The sequence below is a fragment of the Anabrus simplex genome, chromosome 2, assembly GCF_040414725.1.
Source record: "Anabrus simplex isolate iqAnaSimp1 chromosome 2, ASM4041472v1, whole genome shotgun sequence".
NCBI lineage: Eukaryota > Metazoa > Arthropoda > Insecta > Orthoptera > Tettigoniidae > Anabrus > Anabrus simplex.
Window position 1 is genome coordinate 725,368,076 of NC_090266.1, and position 18,822 is coordinate 725,386,897.

Here is an 18,822-nt window from a genome sequence, read left to right on the forward strand (position 1 = left end):
CTTTCTTTTATAATCTTTTTAAATTCCCCTCTCAGCAGCAGTCTTTCTTTCCTCATCCTTCAGCCCCACCTTCAAAATGAGTCAATACTGATCTGCATTTAGGACAGTCGCCCAGGTGGCAGATTCCCTATCTGTTGTTTTCCTAGCCTTTTCTTAAATGATTTCAAAGAAATTGGATATTTATTGAACATCCTCCTTGGTAAGTTACTCCAATCCCTAACTCCCCTTCCTACAAACAAATATTTGCCCCAATTTGTCGTCTTGAATTCTAACTTTATCTTCATATTGTGATCTTTCCTACTTTTAAAGACACCACTCAAACTTATTTGTCTACTAATATCATTCCATGCCATCTCTCCATTGACAGCTCGGAACATACCACTTATAATTCTTAAAAAATACAAATGTTTACTTGAACAAACCACCCATTCAATACATGTAATTACTGCTAGTTAGAACTCAATCCTTATTACAATTGTTTAATTGGGACATGTCTCGCCCGTCCGTCAGGCATCATCAGCTATCAATTGCACCTCAAAACCAAATCAGGATCCCAACCATGTTCAAAAATGTACTACTGGATCCCATATTACTGTCATAAAATCAAATTCACAAATTCTTGCTTTTCTGCTTCTCCCCCCACCTCCCCGACACTCCCATCCCCCTGTTTAACCCCTTCATTCCTCACCCTACCTACTCCTTTGTTCGCATTGCCTGCTTCCTACAGAAAGTCAGTGCTAGTTCCCTATACACTCCTTTGTTTACATGGCCTGCCTGCTTCCTCCACCAAGTCAGTGCTTGTTCTACATCAGACATTAGAGGTGAGTCTCATAAATAATTTTTCTCCTTTTAAATTTCTTTTTGTATATTTATTCATTCCTAATTATGGCTATCATTTCCAGATTTAATTCTTTGCCTGAGGTCCTAAGTCAACTTAAAGACATCATATTGTAACAAGAATATCATAACCTTAATTTTTGTTATTATATATATTTTAATGTTATAATTATTCCTACAACACCGAGCTCGATAGCTGCAGTCGCTTAGGTGCGGCCAGTATCCAGTATTCGGGAGATAGTAGGTTCGAACCCCACTGTCGGCAGCCCTGAAAATGGTTTTCCGTGGTTTCCCATTTTCACACCAGGCAAATGCTGGGGCTGTACCTTAATTAAGGCCACGGCCGCTTCCTTCCCACTCCTAGCCCTTCCCTGTCCCATCGTCGCCATAAGACCTATCTGAGTCAGTGCGACGTAAAAAAAAAAAAAAAAAAACTTCCTACAACATTGTCTTTGTCTGGTATACATATGTTTTAGTTGTCACATAATTTGTTTAACCTTTATTTGGCTGAAAATGCCCACCAAGTGGCTGAAACTAGTCCCAAGACTTATGTAATATCATTTACTTGATATATTGTATTGAAAAGGTGGACCCTCTTGTCAATATATTCTCAACTGTCTGAGCCACTCAGCCTGGTGGTTTTAAATTATAGTTACTGGTATAAAAAGTACAACCTCACCTTCGTGTACATGTTATCTCTCAAAGATTACAGTAAATGAAGGCAATATACATGAACAAAGCAGCAGTGTGTGTTTTGTGTGCATTATTGTACTGTTGTAGTTTGAACACTGAAATATCAATTTTTCACTGTTCTGGATTGGTGATTTATGTTAACGAACATTAAATTATTAATGCTCTCCGAAACCTTTCATGACCTAAAACTGTTCTTTATTAGGTATGACATGTAAATTAGATGGATACTTCCATGCTTAGGACTCTACTCTTGAGCAGTATTGACATTTTTGTCATTTCTAAACTTTTATTTCATAATCCACGGCCCACCCTGATACTATACTCCAATATTAATATTCCAATTTTATCATATGATCTGTATACCTATCGTTGCAATGTCCATTACTGGGAAATTTTTAAACTGGTGCGGCAAAGCATGAACATTTTGGAGGCTCCCTGTTATCTGCACATGTGCCGAGGCCACTTGGCCAGACGACAGTATTGATCAGTGTGCTGTCTGCTGACGGTTACCTTGAAGGTCAGAGTGTAAGAATGTGCTGAAAACTATGTGTGTGCACCATGCCAGAAATGAACTTGGATACTGGCTGAAGCCCTTAGTCATCAGCCACAATACAACATCAGCCGGCAGAGATTATTTTATTTTAAATATGAAGCAATGTAATTAAATAACTCCTTATCTGGGAATCTGCAGTCTTAATGAACATATGTATGTTGTGCTACTTCAAAATGGACTTCAACTGTAAGCAAGCAAATTTCCATCTTTCTTCTATTCCAGTCGTTCACTCCTGATATTCAAAATTATTTCTTCAGCACCACAGTGGCCTCCAGTTAAAATCCTAACAAACATTTTGGCATCGAACTTCGTGAAGCTTCCTTTGATTTAAAAATATGTGTGTGTGTATAACTTCCTAATTTAAGCAGCGTTCGTGTTAATCGCCATAGTCTGAAGTTAAATAATGTGATTTCACTGTATCATTACAAATTACTTGAAAAAGGAATCTTATGTAATTAACAATTAGAAATTCAATCTGCTGTTTAACCAATCTATGAACTACCTATATTCAATTGTCTTGGGTGTTTATTCTCATATCAAACAAATGTAATATATCTGGTATATTTTAAGATAGCTATTACAAAATTTTCTTGCTCATAAAATGGTTGAAGTACCTGCATCAATCAATCAATCAATACTGATCTGCATTTAGGGCAGTCGCCCAGGTGGCAGAGTCCCTATCTGTTGCTTTCCTAGCCTTTTCCGAAATGATTTCAAGGAAATTGGAAATTTATTGAACATCTCCCTTGGTAAGTTATTCCAATCCCTAACTCCCCTTCCTATAAATGAATATTTGCCACAGTTTGTCCTCTTGAATTCCAGCTTTATCTTCATATCGTGATCTTTCCTACTTTTATAGACGCCATTCAAACCTATTCGTCTACTAATGTCATTCCACGCCATCTCTCCGCTGACAGCTCGGAACATACCACTTAGTCGAGCAGCTCTTCTTCTTTCTCTCAATTCTTCCCAACCCAAACATTGCAACATTTTTGTAACGCTACTCTTTTGTCGGAAATCACCCGGAACAAATCGAGCTGCTTTTCTTTGGATTTTTTCCAGTTCTTGAATCAGGAAATCCTGGTGAGGGTCCCATACACTGGAACCATACTCTAGTTGGGGTCTTACCAGAGTCTTATATGCACTCTCCTTTACATCCTTACTACAACCCATAAACACCCTCATAACCATGTGTAGAGATCGGTACCCTTTATTTACAATCCCATTTAAGTGATTACCCCAGTGAAGATCTTTCCTTATATTAACACCTAGATACTTACAGTGATCCCCAAAAGGAACTTTCACCCCATCAACGCAGTAATTAAAACTGAGAGGACTTTTCCTATTTGTGAAACTCACAACCTGACTTTTAGCCCCGTTTATCAACATACCATTGCCTGCTGTCCATCTCACAACATTTTCGAGGTCACGTTGCAGTTGCTCACAATCTTGTAACTTATCACTCTATAGAGAATAACATCATCCACAAAAAGCCTTACCTCCGATTCCACTCCTTTACTCATATCATTTATATATATAAGAAAACATAAAGGTCCGATAACACTGCCCTGAGGAACTCCCCTCTCAACTATTACAGGGTCAGACAAAGCTTCACCTACTCTAACTCTCTGAGATCTATTTTCTAGAAATATAGCAACCCATTCAGTCACTCTATTGTCTAGTCCAATTGCACTCATTTTTGCCAGTAGTCTCCCATGATCCACCCTATCAAATGCTTTAGACATGTCAATCGCGATACAGTCCATTTAACCTCCAGAATCCAAGATATCTGCTATATCTTGCTGGAATCCTACAAGTTGAGCTTCAGTGGAATAACCTTTCCTAAAACCGAATTGCCTTCTATCGAACCAGTTATTAATTTCACAAACATGTCTAATATAATCAGAAAGAATGCCTTCCCAAAGCTTACATACAATGCATGTCAAACTTACTGGCAGAAGTATTCAGTCAGCAGTATGTAAAGATTGTTGGTTACAAGGATAATGCCCAGATAGAGGAGCTGACTAATGCTAAAGAAGTATTAAAATTTACCTATGATAACAATGACAATTACAGTAAGATACAAAAGTTGAAAACTCGAAAAGTGGCTGGAATTGATAAGATTTCTGGGGATAAACTAAAGACTATGGGTTGGGATACGGTACCATATCTGAATTAGTTATATGATTATTGTTTGCAAGAAGGAGCTATACCAAATGAATGGAGAGTTGCTATAGTAGCCCCTGTGTATAAAGGAAAGGGTGATAGACATAAAGCTGAAAATTACAGCATGCACTTTTAACAGCAGAAACTTCCTGGTGTTATTGATAATGATGATAATAATAATAATAATAATAATAATAATAATAATAATAATAATAATAATAATAATAATAATAATAATAATATTTTTCCTGATATTCTTTTCTTATGTTTCGTTGAGTTCAATTTAGTTTATTTTCTGTTTTCCTGTCAATGTTTGAGATGCTTAAAGTTTATTTCATTACGCTGGATCAGTTACGTTCTTGAATTTCCACTTACTCTAGTTATGGTAACTTAATTACCACTAATTTAACTTAATATTGCAGTAATGTAGCCTTTTTTCTTTTTTGCTATTGGCTGTAAGTTGCACCGACACAGATATGTCTTATGGCGACGATGGGACAGGAAAGGGCTAGAACTGGGAAGGAAGCGGCCGTGGCCTTAATTAAGGTACAGCCCTAGCATTTGCCTGGTGTGAAAATGGGAAACCACGGAAAACCATCTTCAGGGCTGCCGGCAGTGGGGTTAGAACCTACTACCTCCCGAATACTGGATACTGGCCGCACTTAAGCGACTGCAGCTATCGAGCTCGGTGAAGTAGCCTTTAGGGATGTGTGCATTACTGAATCATTTAATTGATTAATGCTACCTTAAATTAATTACTATGATTTTAATTTTAGTTTGACCTAGTTAAAATACTAATGCATAAATTCAAATGACTGTGGAAATGGAAGTTGTACTTGGATCATGTCGCTTATCCTTTTCTTGACTGGTTTTTGTTTTCTTGGCCCCCTGTAATATTCCTGATCAACCCATGGTTGGTGTGGGTGCCTCTGTTTTTCTGGGGATATTGTTATTAGCCTTCAATTCGGGTAGATGTGTGGACTTGGTGGTCCTAGGATATCTAGTTCATTGCAGTGGTATTAATACACTTGGTGGTCCCAGGATATCTAGTTCATTGCAGTGGTATTAATACACTCATATTCATAAAAAACAGAACACCTTGAAAGACTAGAGATAGGAAGTTCATATTCACAGGACATGTTCATTAGTATGTTCCGCAGAAACAATAGCATTTCAGTCACATAGGTTCATCGTGTGTACTGTTGCTAGTAGGTACTGGGTCCGCCATGGGCACTAAAACTTGTTCCATGCGTGATGGCATTAACACGTATAAAGTGCATTCACCCGGTTCCACAGTTCATCGTTGGTGGTTGGCATTGTGTCACAGCACCGCACACGTTGTTTCACCATATCCCACACATTTTCGATTGGCGACAAGTCCAGTGATCAGGCGGGCCAAGGCACCAGTCCGACATCCTGTGACAACAAGAAGGCACGTGTTCGAGCAGTAACATGTGGTCACGCATTGTCCTGCTGAAATATGGCATCTGGGGTGTCGTGCAGAAAGGGTATAGTTACGGGTTGCAGAATGTCATTCACGTAGGTCAAACTGATCACAGTGCCCCGGACACGCACCAACTGTGATTTGTGGTTGTACCCAATAGCACCTCACACCATAAGGCCCTGTGTGTCTTGTGCGAATGCAGTCAATGTCTGCGGAAAACCAGAATGCGGCCATCATTTTCAAACAAACAGAACCTGGATTCGTCCGAAAATACAATCTGCTGCCATTCCTGTCCCCAGTTACATCGTTCCATACACCATTGCAGTCTAGCATGTTTATGCACATTAGTCAAAGGTAGGCTGTGAAGTGGACGACGCGCCGGTAACCCAGACCGTAATAAACGGTAACGGACTGTCACTCCTGATAGTGTATGATGTGTTACACTTTTCCACTGTTGCACCAGAGCTGAGGAAGATGCAGATCTGTCCTGCAATGCCATTCAGATGAGGTGTCGATCTTCTTGGCGGGTGGTCTGGGTGGCACGACCAGACCCATCCCGTCATGTTCTACAGCCTTCCGTGAACCATTCTGTACACACTCGTTGCACTGCCAAAACACTTTGTCCCACACGAGCAGCAATTTCCCGGATGGATGCATCACGTTCTCTAATGACAACAATGCGCCCTCTTTCAAACTCATTCATTTGAGGGTACGGTTCTCGCATACATCTGTGAGGCATCCTGCATGTCTGCTCAAGTCACACTGATCCATTACCTTCGGTTTATAGCGAGCTGCAGGCACATTTTACCAGTCGGTGGTGGTGTGCCGAGATATCGATGTGGATCTTGAACCTGAGAGCAGACATGGTTCACATGCTACTCATTTCTTCAGAACATACTAATGCACATGTCATGTAAATATGAACGTCGTATCTCTAGTCTTTCAAGGTGTTCTGGTTTTTATGAACTTGAATGTAACTAATGTGTGATTATTTTTGTGCATTGTGGTATCCTGAATTAGAATCCATCCTGTTTACATTACATTATTGTATTTGAAGTGATGATTCTTCAGTGCTATGTCATGTTTTAGTGGTCTTGTACTCTTGCTTTGTGAATCGAAGCTCTGATGCTTTTGAAGCTTGTCTCGTTAAAAACTGAATTAATTTTGGCATTTAGCTCTGTTAGTTTACTCTCAATTCATTTTTTTTAAGGTAAATCTATCACCGAACTCATTGTTATGAGATTTAAAATTTTATTTTTTCTCTTTGGTATTTATTGAATTTTGACATGGTGATTTGTGCCACATAGAGTGGTTTGTTTTAAGTGTTATTGACTTCAAGTACGTGTTTAACTGGGACATATTCTCCACCTAACTTTAATTATTTCTTGAAATTATTATCTGCACTTATTATTATTATTATTATTATTATTATTATTATTATTATTATTATTATTATTATTATTATTGTTGTTATTAAGTGATGTCGTTCCCTACAGTTATTTTCTCTATTTGAGTTGAAATCCAGATTTCCAACAAATGAGTTCTATTTACATTCCTAGTAGAGTTTTACTTCCATTATTCTAAGGCATTTTATTTAAGTTACATGATTACTCTCATGAATTTACTAAAGGTATAAAAATTGTTGAGTAGACTTATTTACCGTATATATTTTCATTTTATTTTTATCCTCAATTGGCTGATGTGTTTATGTTGTGTTAAAATATTTTAATTTATCTATATATTTAAAACACTAGACTGATTTCTGTGACTGCGAGTTTGAGAGAATGGCTGAACCAACTGACATCACAAAGCATTGTGACAAAAGTTCTTGGCCTGTAGATTAGCAAAATGTCTTTAAAAGCAAAAAAATTTCTTGCTGTGTATTTTTAAAATACTAAAAGAAAATGTAGCATCTGATTGGCCAATGCGCTCACCAGTACTTCAAGGCCACCTGAACTGTGAAAGCACTGAGCAGGTGGCATGATAAGGGAGGTGGAAGGAGGGGGTAGGCACGAATGTGCAGTCAGACGTCTTCTTGGTCAGCTGTACTTCGTGGACAGGAATAGCTGCTGTTTTGCTGCCTGGTGGTTAAGCAGTGAACATTACATTCAAAATTCCTCTAAATTTAAATGAGATTTCGGTGTCTGGATTAAAATAAAATTCCAAAGCAGCTGACGATACTTGATTAGCATGGCTCATTATGGAATAAAGCTCCAATGGCAAATAGTTATTCATTAAGTTGTGTGAATCATCTTCTAAAATATATCATAGGTAATGACATTCCATTCCTTCTATTGGGAAAATTTTTGTTCATTGGGGAGATTTTATTAAGGTTTTGGCTGTTTTTCGGCGTGCTTATCGCCAAAAAATTAATTATTTATAATTGAATTAATTACTCTCTATGATACTTCTTCAAAACATGTTGATTACATAAAAATATGTGGGCAAAATCAAATTTAAAAACGGGAATTTGCTGAATTTTTTTGCAAGAAACTAGTAACAGCGACTGCCCTTCTGAAGACTGTGATGCATCAAATGTTACTGACCTACCAGCCAGAATATTAGCACATGATGATATCATGATTGAAATTTATAACAAAACGTTCACTTCTGCAAAAGATGTAATCATTTTCTAGAAAGTTGCCATTCTTAATTAATAAATGAATTAATCTGAAAGTCACTGAGCTTATACCCAGTAGTTCAAACCCATATACTAGCGTCAACAGATTCATTCTGATGAAAACTAGCTACTTCAATTTCCTACATAATTCTTGAATTCCTTGGAATTAATGGTTTGCCTCCACATATTTTTATTTTAATGATTGGAGCCATAGTTATGCTTCTTAGAAATTGGGAGAAGATAGGGAAATACTAACTTTATCATACCAACAACAGATGAAACGCTGAAAGGGTAATTACTGGCTAATGAGGTGAAAAGGATGCTTGCCAGAATAGGAATGGGAAGTTATTGGGGTAAAGGGATTCAGAATAAAGATGAGGAATTCAGTAAGAAAGTAATAATTAGAAGGAAGGATATTGAGAAACAGACAATTATGACAGAATGTAGTACTAAAAGGACATTGGTGGAACTTTGTAAAATTATACAAAATATGGCAATAAGGAGAGGAAGACTTTCTAACAGAGAAGTAAGAGACATGATGTGGTGGCTAATCGGATATATAAAAATAAGGGCCATAGAGAGAGAAATAGCAAAAATCAATGTATACTCTGTGGAGAAAAAATGGAAGAAGTGCATCTATTAAGAGTACTGTATGTCGGAGAATGGAAGCACTGAGAGTTAAATATTTGGGTAGTAAATATAAAATGAAAATAGAAAGAGAGAGAGAGAATTCTATACAATTGTTAAACTATTAAATAAAGAATGGATTACACTGGAAAGAAGATAATTTTTTTTGTATCCTAAAATGTATGTGGCAAAAGGAAATAACACAGTTAGGTCTTACAGCGACAATGAGATAGGAAATTTCTAGTAGTGAGAACGAAGTGGCTGCAGCCATAATTAAGGTACAGACCCAGCATTTGCTTGGTCTGAAAATGGGAAACCATGGAAAACCATCTTCAGGGCTGCTGGCAGTGGCGTATGAATTATAACACAGTAGAGATTTCCACCTATTCAATACTATGATGTATTTACAATATTTACATTACATGGGACTAGTTTCAACCCTCCTCGGGGTCATCATCAGCCATATAAAAACATACACAATGTATCTTGATTAATTAGTTCATTTTCCGTATTGATATTTAACATGTAATATAGATAAGAAGATAGGAAAAGGTTCCACCTTATCAATACCAATTTTATTTATATAAGATTAACTTACAAGACCGGTTTAGACTTTTTGAACAGTCATCATCAGCTGTACATTGGTATCTTTACATAAGTCAAATATTGGTTGAATTGCCTTTCCAAATGGAGAAGTTGTGGGGAAGCATTATGTCCACGACAATTATGCAGCAGAAAGAAAAATATACCAACAAGCCCAATTTGGAACATAAGAGAACCATTCAAATTCTACCTCACATTTGAAAGTTTTTATTCACCAACAAGTTTGTTCATAAACAATACACTCGTATTGACAACATAAGATTAATGCCAATACATTTGGTACAAATGTTACTCCAGCAACATCGAGAACAAGTTGAATGTTCATAACATACGTAATTATCAACTGTAGAAAATTGTTAATATAGTTAACGAAGTTTTAACGACAATCATACAAGTCAAGCAACATTGAATCAACACAATTAGCCAGATCTCAAAAGGTTTTTAAAATAATTTTAAAGGATGTTCACCAGATGAGTTTCGTCAATAAAATGTTACACTTAGATAGATTTAGACAAATATGTTTTAACTTAAAGACATAATTTTATCGTTATATGACTTGTAAAATATTATAAGATTTGTCAATCAGGTTTACAAGCATAATTTAATCCAATAGAATAGATTCATGATCTTATATAACCTCAAGTAAATGATAATTGGCTGATGATGCTCACGAAAAAGGAGCGAAACATGTACCATATTAACAACTTAATAAATATGTAAGTTTTTATTACGTTATTATTGTACTGAATAGGTGGTATTTAACCAAATTATAAGAATTTGTATCAGATGTTCAGCTGCGTCACGATTTCTTTCAGTTTAATGCGCCGGTTCTGTCTAATGATCGCAATCACACTGCTGACCTTTGCACGGGTCCTGGATATTGAGGGCCTGCCTTTGCGATGTTTGTCCGTGATATCCGTGTGTCCGGCTTCGAATTGCTGATACCACTTTATGATACCTTGCCGGGAAATGGCCCACTCCCCATACACAGCACTAATTTCATGATGAATGTCCGTGCAATTCGTCCTTTTGGCCCATAGGAATTGGATTGTCGTACACACCTCATATTTGCAGTGAACGTCCAGTTGATGCGCCACTGCATTTGGCCGCTATTCACACAATACTAGACGAGACACCACAGCGACCTCCTAACAGACGTCTGGGAAGTGTCTGTCCCTTTCTCCGCTGTGCCCACGTTTGCGACACACAGGGCACTGCTGCGGCGCGTCAGTGCAACTAACCTTTTGATCGTCAATAGGAGTTGAATCATGGCTGAGAAATGATATAATGGATGCAGCAATTTTCTCACGGAACTGGAGTGTGTATCGTAGGGATAGGATGGGAATGCTAGGAGGGGGAGTATTCATTCCGGTGAAAAAAGAATTTGTAAGCTACGAAAAAGTTAAAGGTGACAAATATGAAATTCTAGGTGTAAGACTCATTTCAAAAGATACAAAGGGCACTAGGAAAGTTTTGCAATGTGAGTGAACGCTTTAGACTTTTTCAAAATAATTTCCACCATACTCAATACACTTCTCCATACGACGAAACCAGTCACTGAACCAACTCGCCACTTTCCTTCGGTTACATTTTCACACTCTTGATCCCATGCTGCCAGAAGCTCCTCGTTGGATGCAAAACGCTGCCCTTTCAGCTTCATCTTCAATTCTGAGAAGAGTGCGAAGTCACATGGGGCAAGATCAGGACTGTATGGAGGTTGATGAAGCACAGTCAACCCTGATCTGGAAAGAAAATCCATTGTTACATTAGCACGACGTGTTGGAGCATTGTCGTGAAACAAGAGCCAAGTGTTGAGACGTGACCTTGGACTGAGCTGCTTGAGAGCCTGGATGACCTGAGGCAGACAAGTCTCACTGTACAACTTTGCAGTAACTGTCCTTTGTGTTTCTAGCACAACCCGAGTCAGGATGCCCCATTTAGTGAAGAATACTGCAATCATCCTTTTCTTCACTGACCTTGACTTTCGCACAGTCACAGAAGTACCCTCATCTTCAAACAGCCACACCTTGTTCTGGGATTTTGTTGGGACATCGTAATAATAAAGCCAAGTTTTGTCACCTGTTACGATGCTAATGACGTTACGCGAAGTCCCATTTTCAAACTGTTTTGGCATTTCTTGGCACCATTTCACTCTATGTGACATTTGTTACTCTGAAAGTGAATGGGGCACCCAAAGCGAACAAACCCTTCTAACATGGAGATGGTCTTGTAGAATTGAATGAATAGCAGGTGCAGGGATGTGGAGGGTCTCTTCTACCAGCCAATGTGTCAACCGCCTCACTTGCTGCAACATTTTCCTCACAGCTTCAATGTTTTCCTCAGTCACTGACTCAGACGGTCGCCCAGAACGAGGATCGTCTTCAACCGCAAAATTTCCCCTCTGGAACTCTTTGTACCAGCGGAAAATTGTTGTCCAATGTGGACAGTCTTTCCCCAGCACAGGAGTCATTTCCTCCAGGCACTGGTCAACAGTAAATCCATGAGCAAAATTGTAGCAGATAATAGTGCAATATTCACCTTTAGACCACACTGACATCTTAACTTGCTTTCAAACCCACTGCTGGTGTGAAGGTCGTGCCTTGCTGTCTTCTAGACCGGTTTTCACCCCTCTTTTCATCCCTCACCATAACAGGGGTGTCCAACCAACCGTTTTTGCATATTGCAAAACTTTCCTAGTGCCCTTTGTAATGGTCAACTTGATGACTATGGAGGGTACAGACCAGGAAAGGGTAGTGCTGACAATGATTCAGAATTTTTTGATAAGATAATCAGCCACGTGGAAAATGACACGATGTAATTGTAGCAGGAGATCTCAATTTACTAAATGCCAATTGGGAAGATAATGCGAACAACAGGAAGAATGACGAACAAATGGCAAATAAGTTAATATGGGAAGGACAGCTGATAAAGAATGTGATGGGACCAACTAGAGGGAAGAATATCCTGGACGTGGTGCTGGTAAAACCACGTGAGCTCTATAGAGAAACCGAAGTAATAGACGGTATTAGTGATCACAAAGTTGTTTTTGTTGTAGTTAAAAATAAACGTGATAGAAAGGAAGGTCTTAAAAGCAGGACTATTAGGCAATACCATATGGCTGATAATGCAGGCATGATAGAGTTTAAAAAAAGTAACTATGATTGGTGGAAGACGATAAATAAAAATGTAAACAGACTCTGGGATGGGTTTAAAGCAATTGTTGACGAATGTGGAAACAGGTTTGTACCTTTAAAGGTGGTAAGGAATGGTAAAGGCCAACTTTATTATAACAGAGAAATAAAGAGACTAAGAACATGGTGCAGATTGGAAAGAAATAGAGTATAGAATGGAATAAAATAAAATATGGAAAGGTATGTATAGGTTCTTTAAGGCAGAAACAGGTTCCAAGAAGGACATTCCAGGAATCAGTAATGAACAAGGGGAGTGTTTATGTGAGGATCTTCAAAAGGCAGAAGTATTCAGTCAGCAGTATGTAAAGATTGTTGGTTACAAGGATAATGCCCAGATAGAGGAGCTGACTAATGCTAAAGAAGTATTAAAATTTACCTATGATAACAATGACAATTACAGTAAGATACAAAAGTTGAAAACTCGAAAAGTGGCTGGAATTGATAAGATTTCTGGGGATAAACTAAAGACTATGGGTTGGGATACGGTACCATATCTGAATTAGTTATATGATTATTGTTTGCAAGAAGGAGCTATACCAAATGAATGGAGAGTTGCTATAGTAGCCCCTGTGTACAAAGGAAAGGGTGATAGACATAAAGCTGAAAATAACAGGCCAGTCAGTTTGACATGCATTGCATGTAAGCTCTGGGAAGGCATTCTTTCCGATTATAATAGATATGTTTGCAAAATTAATAAAGGGTTCAATACAAGGCAGTTCAGGTTTAGGAAAGGTTATTCCACTGAAACTCAACTTGTAGGATTCCAGTAAGATTTAGCAGATATCTTGGATTCAGGAGGTCGAGTGGACTGTATTGCAACTGACCTGTCCGAGGCATTTGATAGGGTAGATAATGGGAGACTACTGGCAAAAATGAGTGCAACTGGACTAGGTATAAGAGTGACTGAATGGATTGCTATATTTCTAGAAAATAGATCTCAGATAATTAGAGTAGCCAAAGCTTTATCTAACTCTGTAATAATCAAGAAGGGAATTCCTCAAGGCAGTATTATTAGACTTTCATGTTTTCTTAAATATATATAAATGATATTAGTAAAGAAGTGGAATCAGAGATAAGGCTTTTTGGGATGATGTTATTCTGTACAGAGTAATAAAAAAGTTACAATATTGTGAGCAACTGCAAAATGACCTCGATAATGTTGTGAGATGGACTGCAGCCAATTGTATGGTGATAAACGGGGTTAAAAGTCCAGTTGTGAGTTTTACAAATAGGAAAAACCTCTCAGTTTTAATTACTGCATTGATGGGGTGAAAGTTCCTTATGGGGATTACTGTAAGCACCTAGGTGTTAGTATAAGGAAAGACCTTCATTGGGGCAATCACGTAAATGGGATTGTAAAGAAAGGGTACAGATCTCTGCACATGATTATGAGGGTGTTTGGGGGTTTTAGTAAGGATGTAAAGGAGAGGGCACACAAGTCTCTGGTAAGACTCCAAATAGAGTATGGTTCCAGTGTATGGGACCCTCACAAGGATTACTTGATTAAAGAACTAGAAAAAATCCAAGGAAAAGAAGCTTGATTTGTTCTGGTTGATTTCTGACAAAAGAGTAGTGTTAGAAAAATGTTGCAAATTTTGGGCTGGGAAGACTTGGGAGAAAAAAGATGAGCTGCTTTACTAAGTGGTATGTTACCAATATAGTTTGTTATTGTACAGCACATTGTATCCAGCTAACTCATTCCAGGTTGCCAACGTTTCGCCCCAGTGTGCTAAGTTGGGTTCATCAGTTGGTAAATAGCACACTTACTAAGACGCATGGCTAGTGCATTTTGTGAAGGCCACTGCATAGGCTACTTGCAGCCAGCGGCAGTGCCAATGAGTTAGCTGGAAAATTTATAATGTCCAATAACGGACCAACTATGCTGGTATTATAAATTTACTCATTCAGAACAAATATATTTCAGGTTCACTATGGGAATCAACACCTTTATCATAAGTGGTATGTTCCAAGCTGTCAGTGGAGTGATGGTGTGGAATGACATAAGTTGACGAATAAGTTTGCTTTTTTTTTGGCTAGCTGTTTTTTACGTCGCACCGACACAGATAGGTCTTACGGCGACGATGGGACAGGAAAGGGCTAGGAGTGGGAAAGAAGCGGCCATGGCCTTAATTAAGGTACAGCCCCACCATTTGCCTGGTGTGAAAATGTGAAACCACGGAAAAACATTTTCAGGGCTGCTGACAGTGGGGTTTGAACCTACTATCTCCCGAATACTGGATACTGGCCTCACTTAAGCGACTGCAGCTATCGAGCTCGGTGACGAATAAGTTTGAATGGTGTCTTTAAAAGTAGGAATGATCACAATATGAAGATAAAGTTGGAATTCAAGGGGACAAATTGGGAAAAATATTTGTTTATAGGAAGGGGAGTTAGGGATTCAAATAACTTACCAAGGGAGATGTTCAATAAATGTCCAATTTCTTTTAAATCATTAAAAAAAATGCTAGGAAAACAACAGACAGGGAATCTTCCACCTGGGCTATATCTCTTAGTGCTGATCAGTAGAGACTGAATGAAACGGCAAGAATTTCGGTAGCCAACTTTAGGCAAAATAGCAAGAACACATCCTCAATGTTTAAGAAATAATGGCAGACATTTCTAGTGTCTGTTTTAATGAGATATTTCTTTTACATTTGACATTCAAAACATTGTTAATAATTTTAATATGCCATTACTAGCATCATCTTAACAGTAGAAGTCAATATACTTGCCCAGGATGTACATGCTAGGGAAGTCAGTTGACAAAGTTGCAGGAGATGAGTAGATAGATATTTCATAATGTGATAGTACACATATCATACCCTCGCACTGTATTCAGATGTAAGATGTATTATTGTCATTATTAGACTTATTATTATTATTGTTATTATTATTATTTCATTTGTATATTTATTCCTAATAGTTTAAGCCAGAAGGTCTCCATATGTGATATGAGTAATTCATTTTGTACAAATGGATGAGAATACAGTGCTATTTTAACTCGGAAATTTCTGTGTGTCATGCTGGCATCCCAGAGTCCGAAGGCACGACCTGGTTATTATTGTCATGGGATTTGGAAGACATTCAGGGTGTGGTCTTGACCAGAGGATCTTCTACTCGTGATTGGATGGCTAGGATCAATCTAGACAAATCATGTGAGAGGAAGGGGGAAGCCGAGGTCTATATAGGCATGTGATCAAATGGTGAAAAGGACTGGACTTCAGACTTTGGTGGAGAACTTGACTGAAAACAGCAGAAGAGTGGACTTAAAACTTTGGTGGAGGAGATTTGAATTCAAACAGCAGAGGAGAGGAGATGTAACTTTTGTGGAACATTGTCTTATTATGTTTGTGAAGTGTGGTAATAACCTACCACTGTGGAGTGCTTAGGCACTGGGTATTGTATCACTTGTAGTGGGTTGGTATTATATGTTGGTGAGATCCATGGAGTGCTGTATTGCAGACTTTCAATAATTTATGTTTTGGAACAACAAGCGTGTGTTTCTCAAGTGAATTTATTTTCAAACCAAGTGTTAGAGTCTGTGAACACAATATTATAAGGTACAGTATCTGTGTGATTTAACGAGTGCCAATAATGAGAATATGCAAGTTGTGTTAATACACAAAGACAATGAAGGGCATTCATCTATATTCATTCATATATATGCTTTGTAATTAATCTTCATCGGACTGACTGCAAATGGAGGCTTATTCCTTGCTTTTGGTTTCCCACTGTTTTTGTTGTTGTTGTTGTTGTTGTTGTTGTTGTTGTAAATATGGAGTCTTCCAGTGGTATTTTGCGAGTATATTTTTGTGTATTGATGAGGTGCTCATGCACATATATTGTTCAGAATATAGTTTATTATTTTAAAATCAGTGGAGTTATTGATGAACCTAGGTACAGTTCCTACCTATTTAGTCATTTTCAGAAGGTTAGGTAAGGCCTGAAGCTGATGTATCAGTACGCAGCTTTATGTACACGCCCTTGGAGAGAAAGAATTATCATGCTCTATCAAAATTCGAGGGATCCATTCTGGTGAACTCTACCGCTCATACAACGGACTTTTCGATCAATTATTTTTATTAATTCATTTGATTTTAATTATTTTATTATTTATTCAGATAGATTTCATGTGATGCCCAAGCGTGAGGCGATTAAGTATGTTTATTCATATTTGATTATTCTAATCATATTGCTATAATTATTATTGGTATTTACATATATTACAATAAACAGTGACACAAAATATTCCACTGAATTGACGTAAGATGCTGAGATAAAATCTCAACATCATGTTTAACACCAATATGAATAAATTACTGATCACTTTTAAAATGACCATCTATGGCACATATACGATCCTGCAGTCTTTGAAACTACCCCTCAACTGAGTTACACAGTGTACCTACAGAGAAATTTACCAGTGCCTTCAAAAGGAAATGCTTCAGACTAATGACACTAGGGTGTCCTTCTGTGTGGGCCATGTCCTGAAGTAGGAATCTCTATTTGTGGAGGTCAGGACAGAAATGGCCAATGAGATGGGGAAATGATGTGTAGAACACTCATCTCAAGCAGCAATTGGGTTGCTCAAACCTTACAATCTGGTGCTAAATCGTGATCTAAACTCCAGTACTGTACTGACCAGAAAGTAAATGCCATTAAGATTCCTGATGAAAATAATTAGGACTCTCTCCTGGTACAATACGGTTGACAATTTTATCCCTTTTCCTGACTGATATCATCAGAACTGTCTCCCGATATAATTAGGTTGATGATTTAACCCCTTTTCCTGTTCAATATTAACATAATTATTTCGTGGTGCATTTCAAAGACATAAAGTTTACTCATTTGACCATAAGTCACTCTCTATTATATCATGATGGAAGAAGGATTCTAGCCCCATTTGAACCCATAATTCCTGTCAATTCGAGGATTATATACTTTCTAAATAATAAATATACTTTCATCAATAAAAAGAATTTGTGTCACCCCATTTGCTGTGTAACAGCTTAGTAGATGCACTACATTTATTAGCCTTCCACCCTTAAACTCTGTTGTAGGAGACTATTACATCACTTGTGAACTTCCACTTCATGCAACTTTAAGACTAGATGAGAAGTGAAAATGAAAACTGGCACAGGTTACATTCTACAACTTTAAAAAAATGTTGATTTAATCAAAGTATTTACTTGATCTTTAAGTACCAATTACTATATTTTTACAAAGTTCCAAACAGATAAGTTTTGCCTCAGATGTTAGGCTAATTTTGGAGAATTGATACAGATTGACTAAAGTGAATTACCTTGAAGAAAGCTTGGCTAAGCTCTCCACCCAAAAGCTTGTTGAACATACTCTTCTGAATCACTGGATTGCCTCCTTCCAATAATGCAATACCCAACTCCACAGCTTCTACAAATATTGATGGTGAGTGGATGGATTTGATGACTAATTCTACTACCAGATCAGATGCTCCTTCATGGTTAAGATGGCTCTGTACCTCATGGAGGGTTCTACCAGCACGACTCAAAACCTTTGCTGTAAAATATTAATGAATTCCAAAATATACAGTTATTTTTCTTCCCTTGCATAATTATCATCAGTAAGACTAATAAATAAATTAATAAGTGGATTTTACCTCCTGGGCCATGAGTTACTGGAGGCCTTGAACCTCCAATATCAACGGATTCCCTCTTTGCAAGACCAAAGTAGCGATCCAAGAGGTTTTGGCGCAGAATATTTCCCTATGCACAAAACATTATGTATACTATTGGTACAGTTAAAAATATGCAAGTCTTAATGCTAATACCAAATTTCACATAAAAGTATACAATTATACAATACAATATCTATAGCCAAAACACAATGGGATGGAAAGAAAAGGAAAAGCAACTAGAGATTAAAGAGAAAACACCGTCAAGTGTATTGTATGATATTACAGATACAGAGTATATAAAGAGATACGCATAAATTTACACTTTGATGCAGTAGCGGCGATTGGAGGTGAGGGAGGGAGTTGTCCCCCCACTTTTTGGAGAAAAAATGTTACATTCTCATTCCATTTTAGCCAGCTGAAACTAGGAATTATAGG

General features: G+C 37.7%; 1 protein-coding gene across 5 annotated transcripts in view; it reads right to left on the reverse strand.

Moving 5' to 3' along the window:
• Window positions 1-18,822, reverse strand: part of Itpr (Inositol 1,4,5,-trisphosphate receptor) — a 1,013,977-nt gene that overhangs the window by 366,039 nt on the left and 629,116 nt on the right. For all 5 annotated transcript variants that reach the window (XM_067141353.2, XM_067141352.2, XM_067141351.2 and 2 more), the window contains exons 31-32: window positions 18,370-18,475; window positions 18,037-18,269 (exon numbers count right to left, since the gene is read on the reverse strand). In XM_067141353.2, coding sequence (XP_066997454.1) covers window positions 18,037-18,269; window positions 18,370-18,475 — 339 coding nt within the window. The remainder of the gene's footprint in view (window positions 1-18,036; window positions 18,270-18,369; window positions 18,476-18,822) is intronic.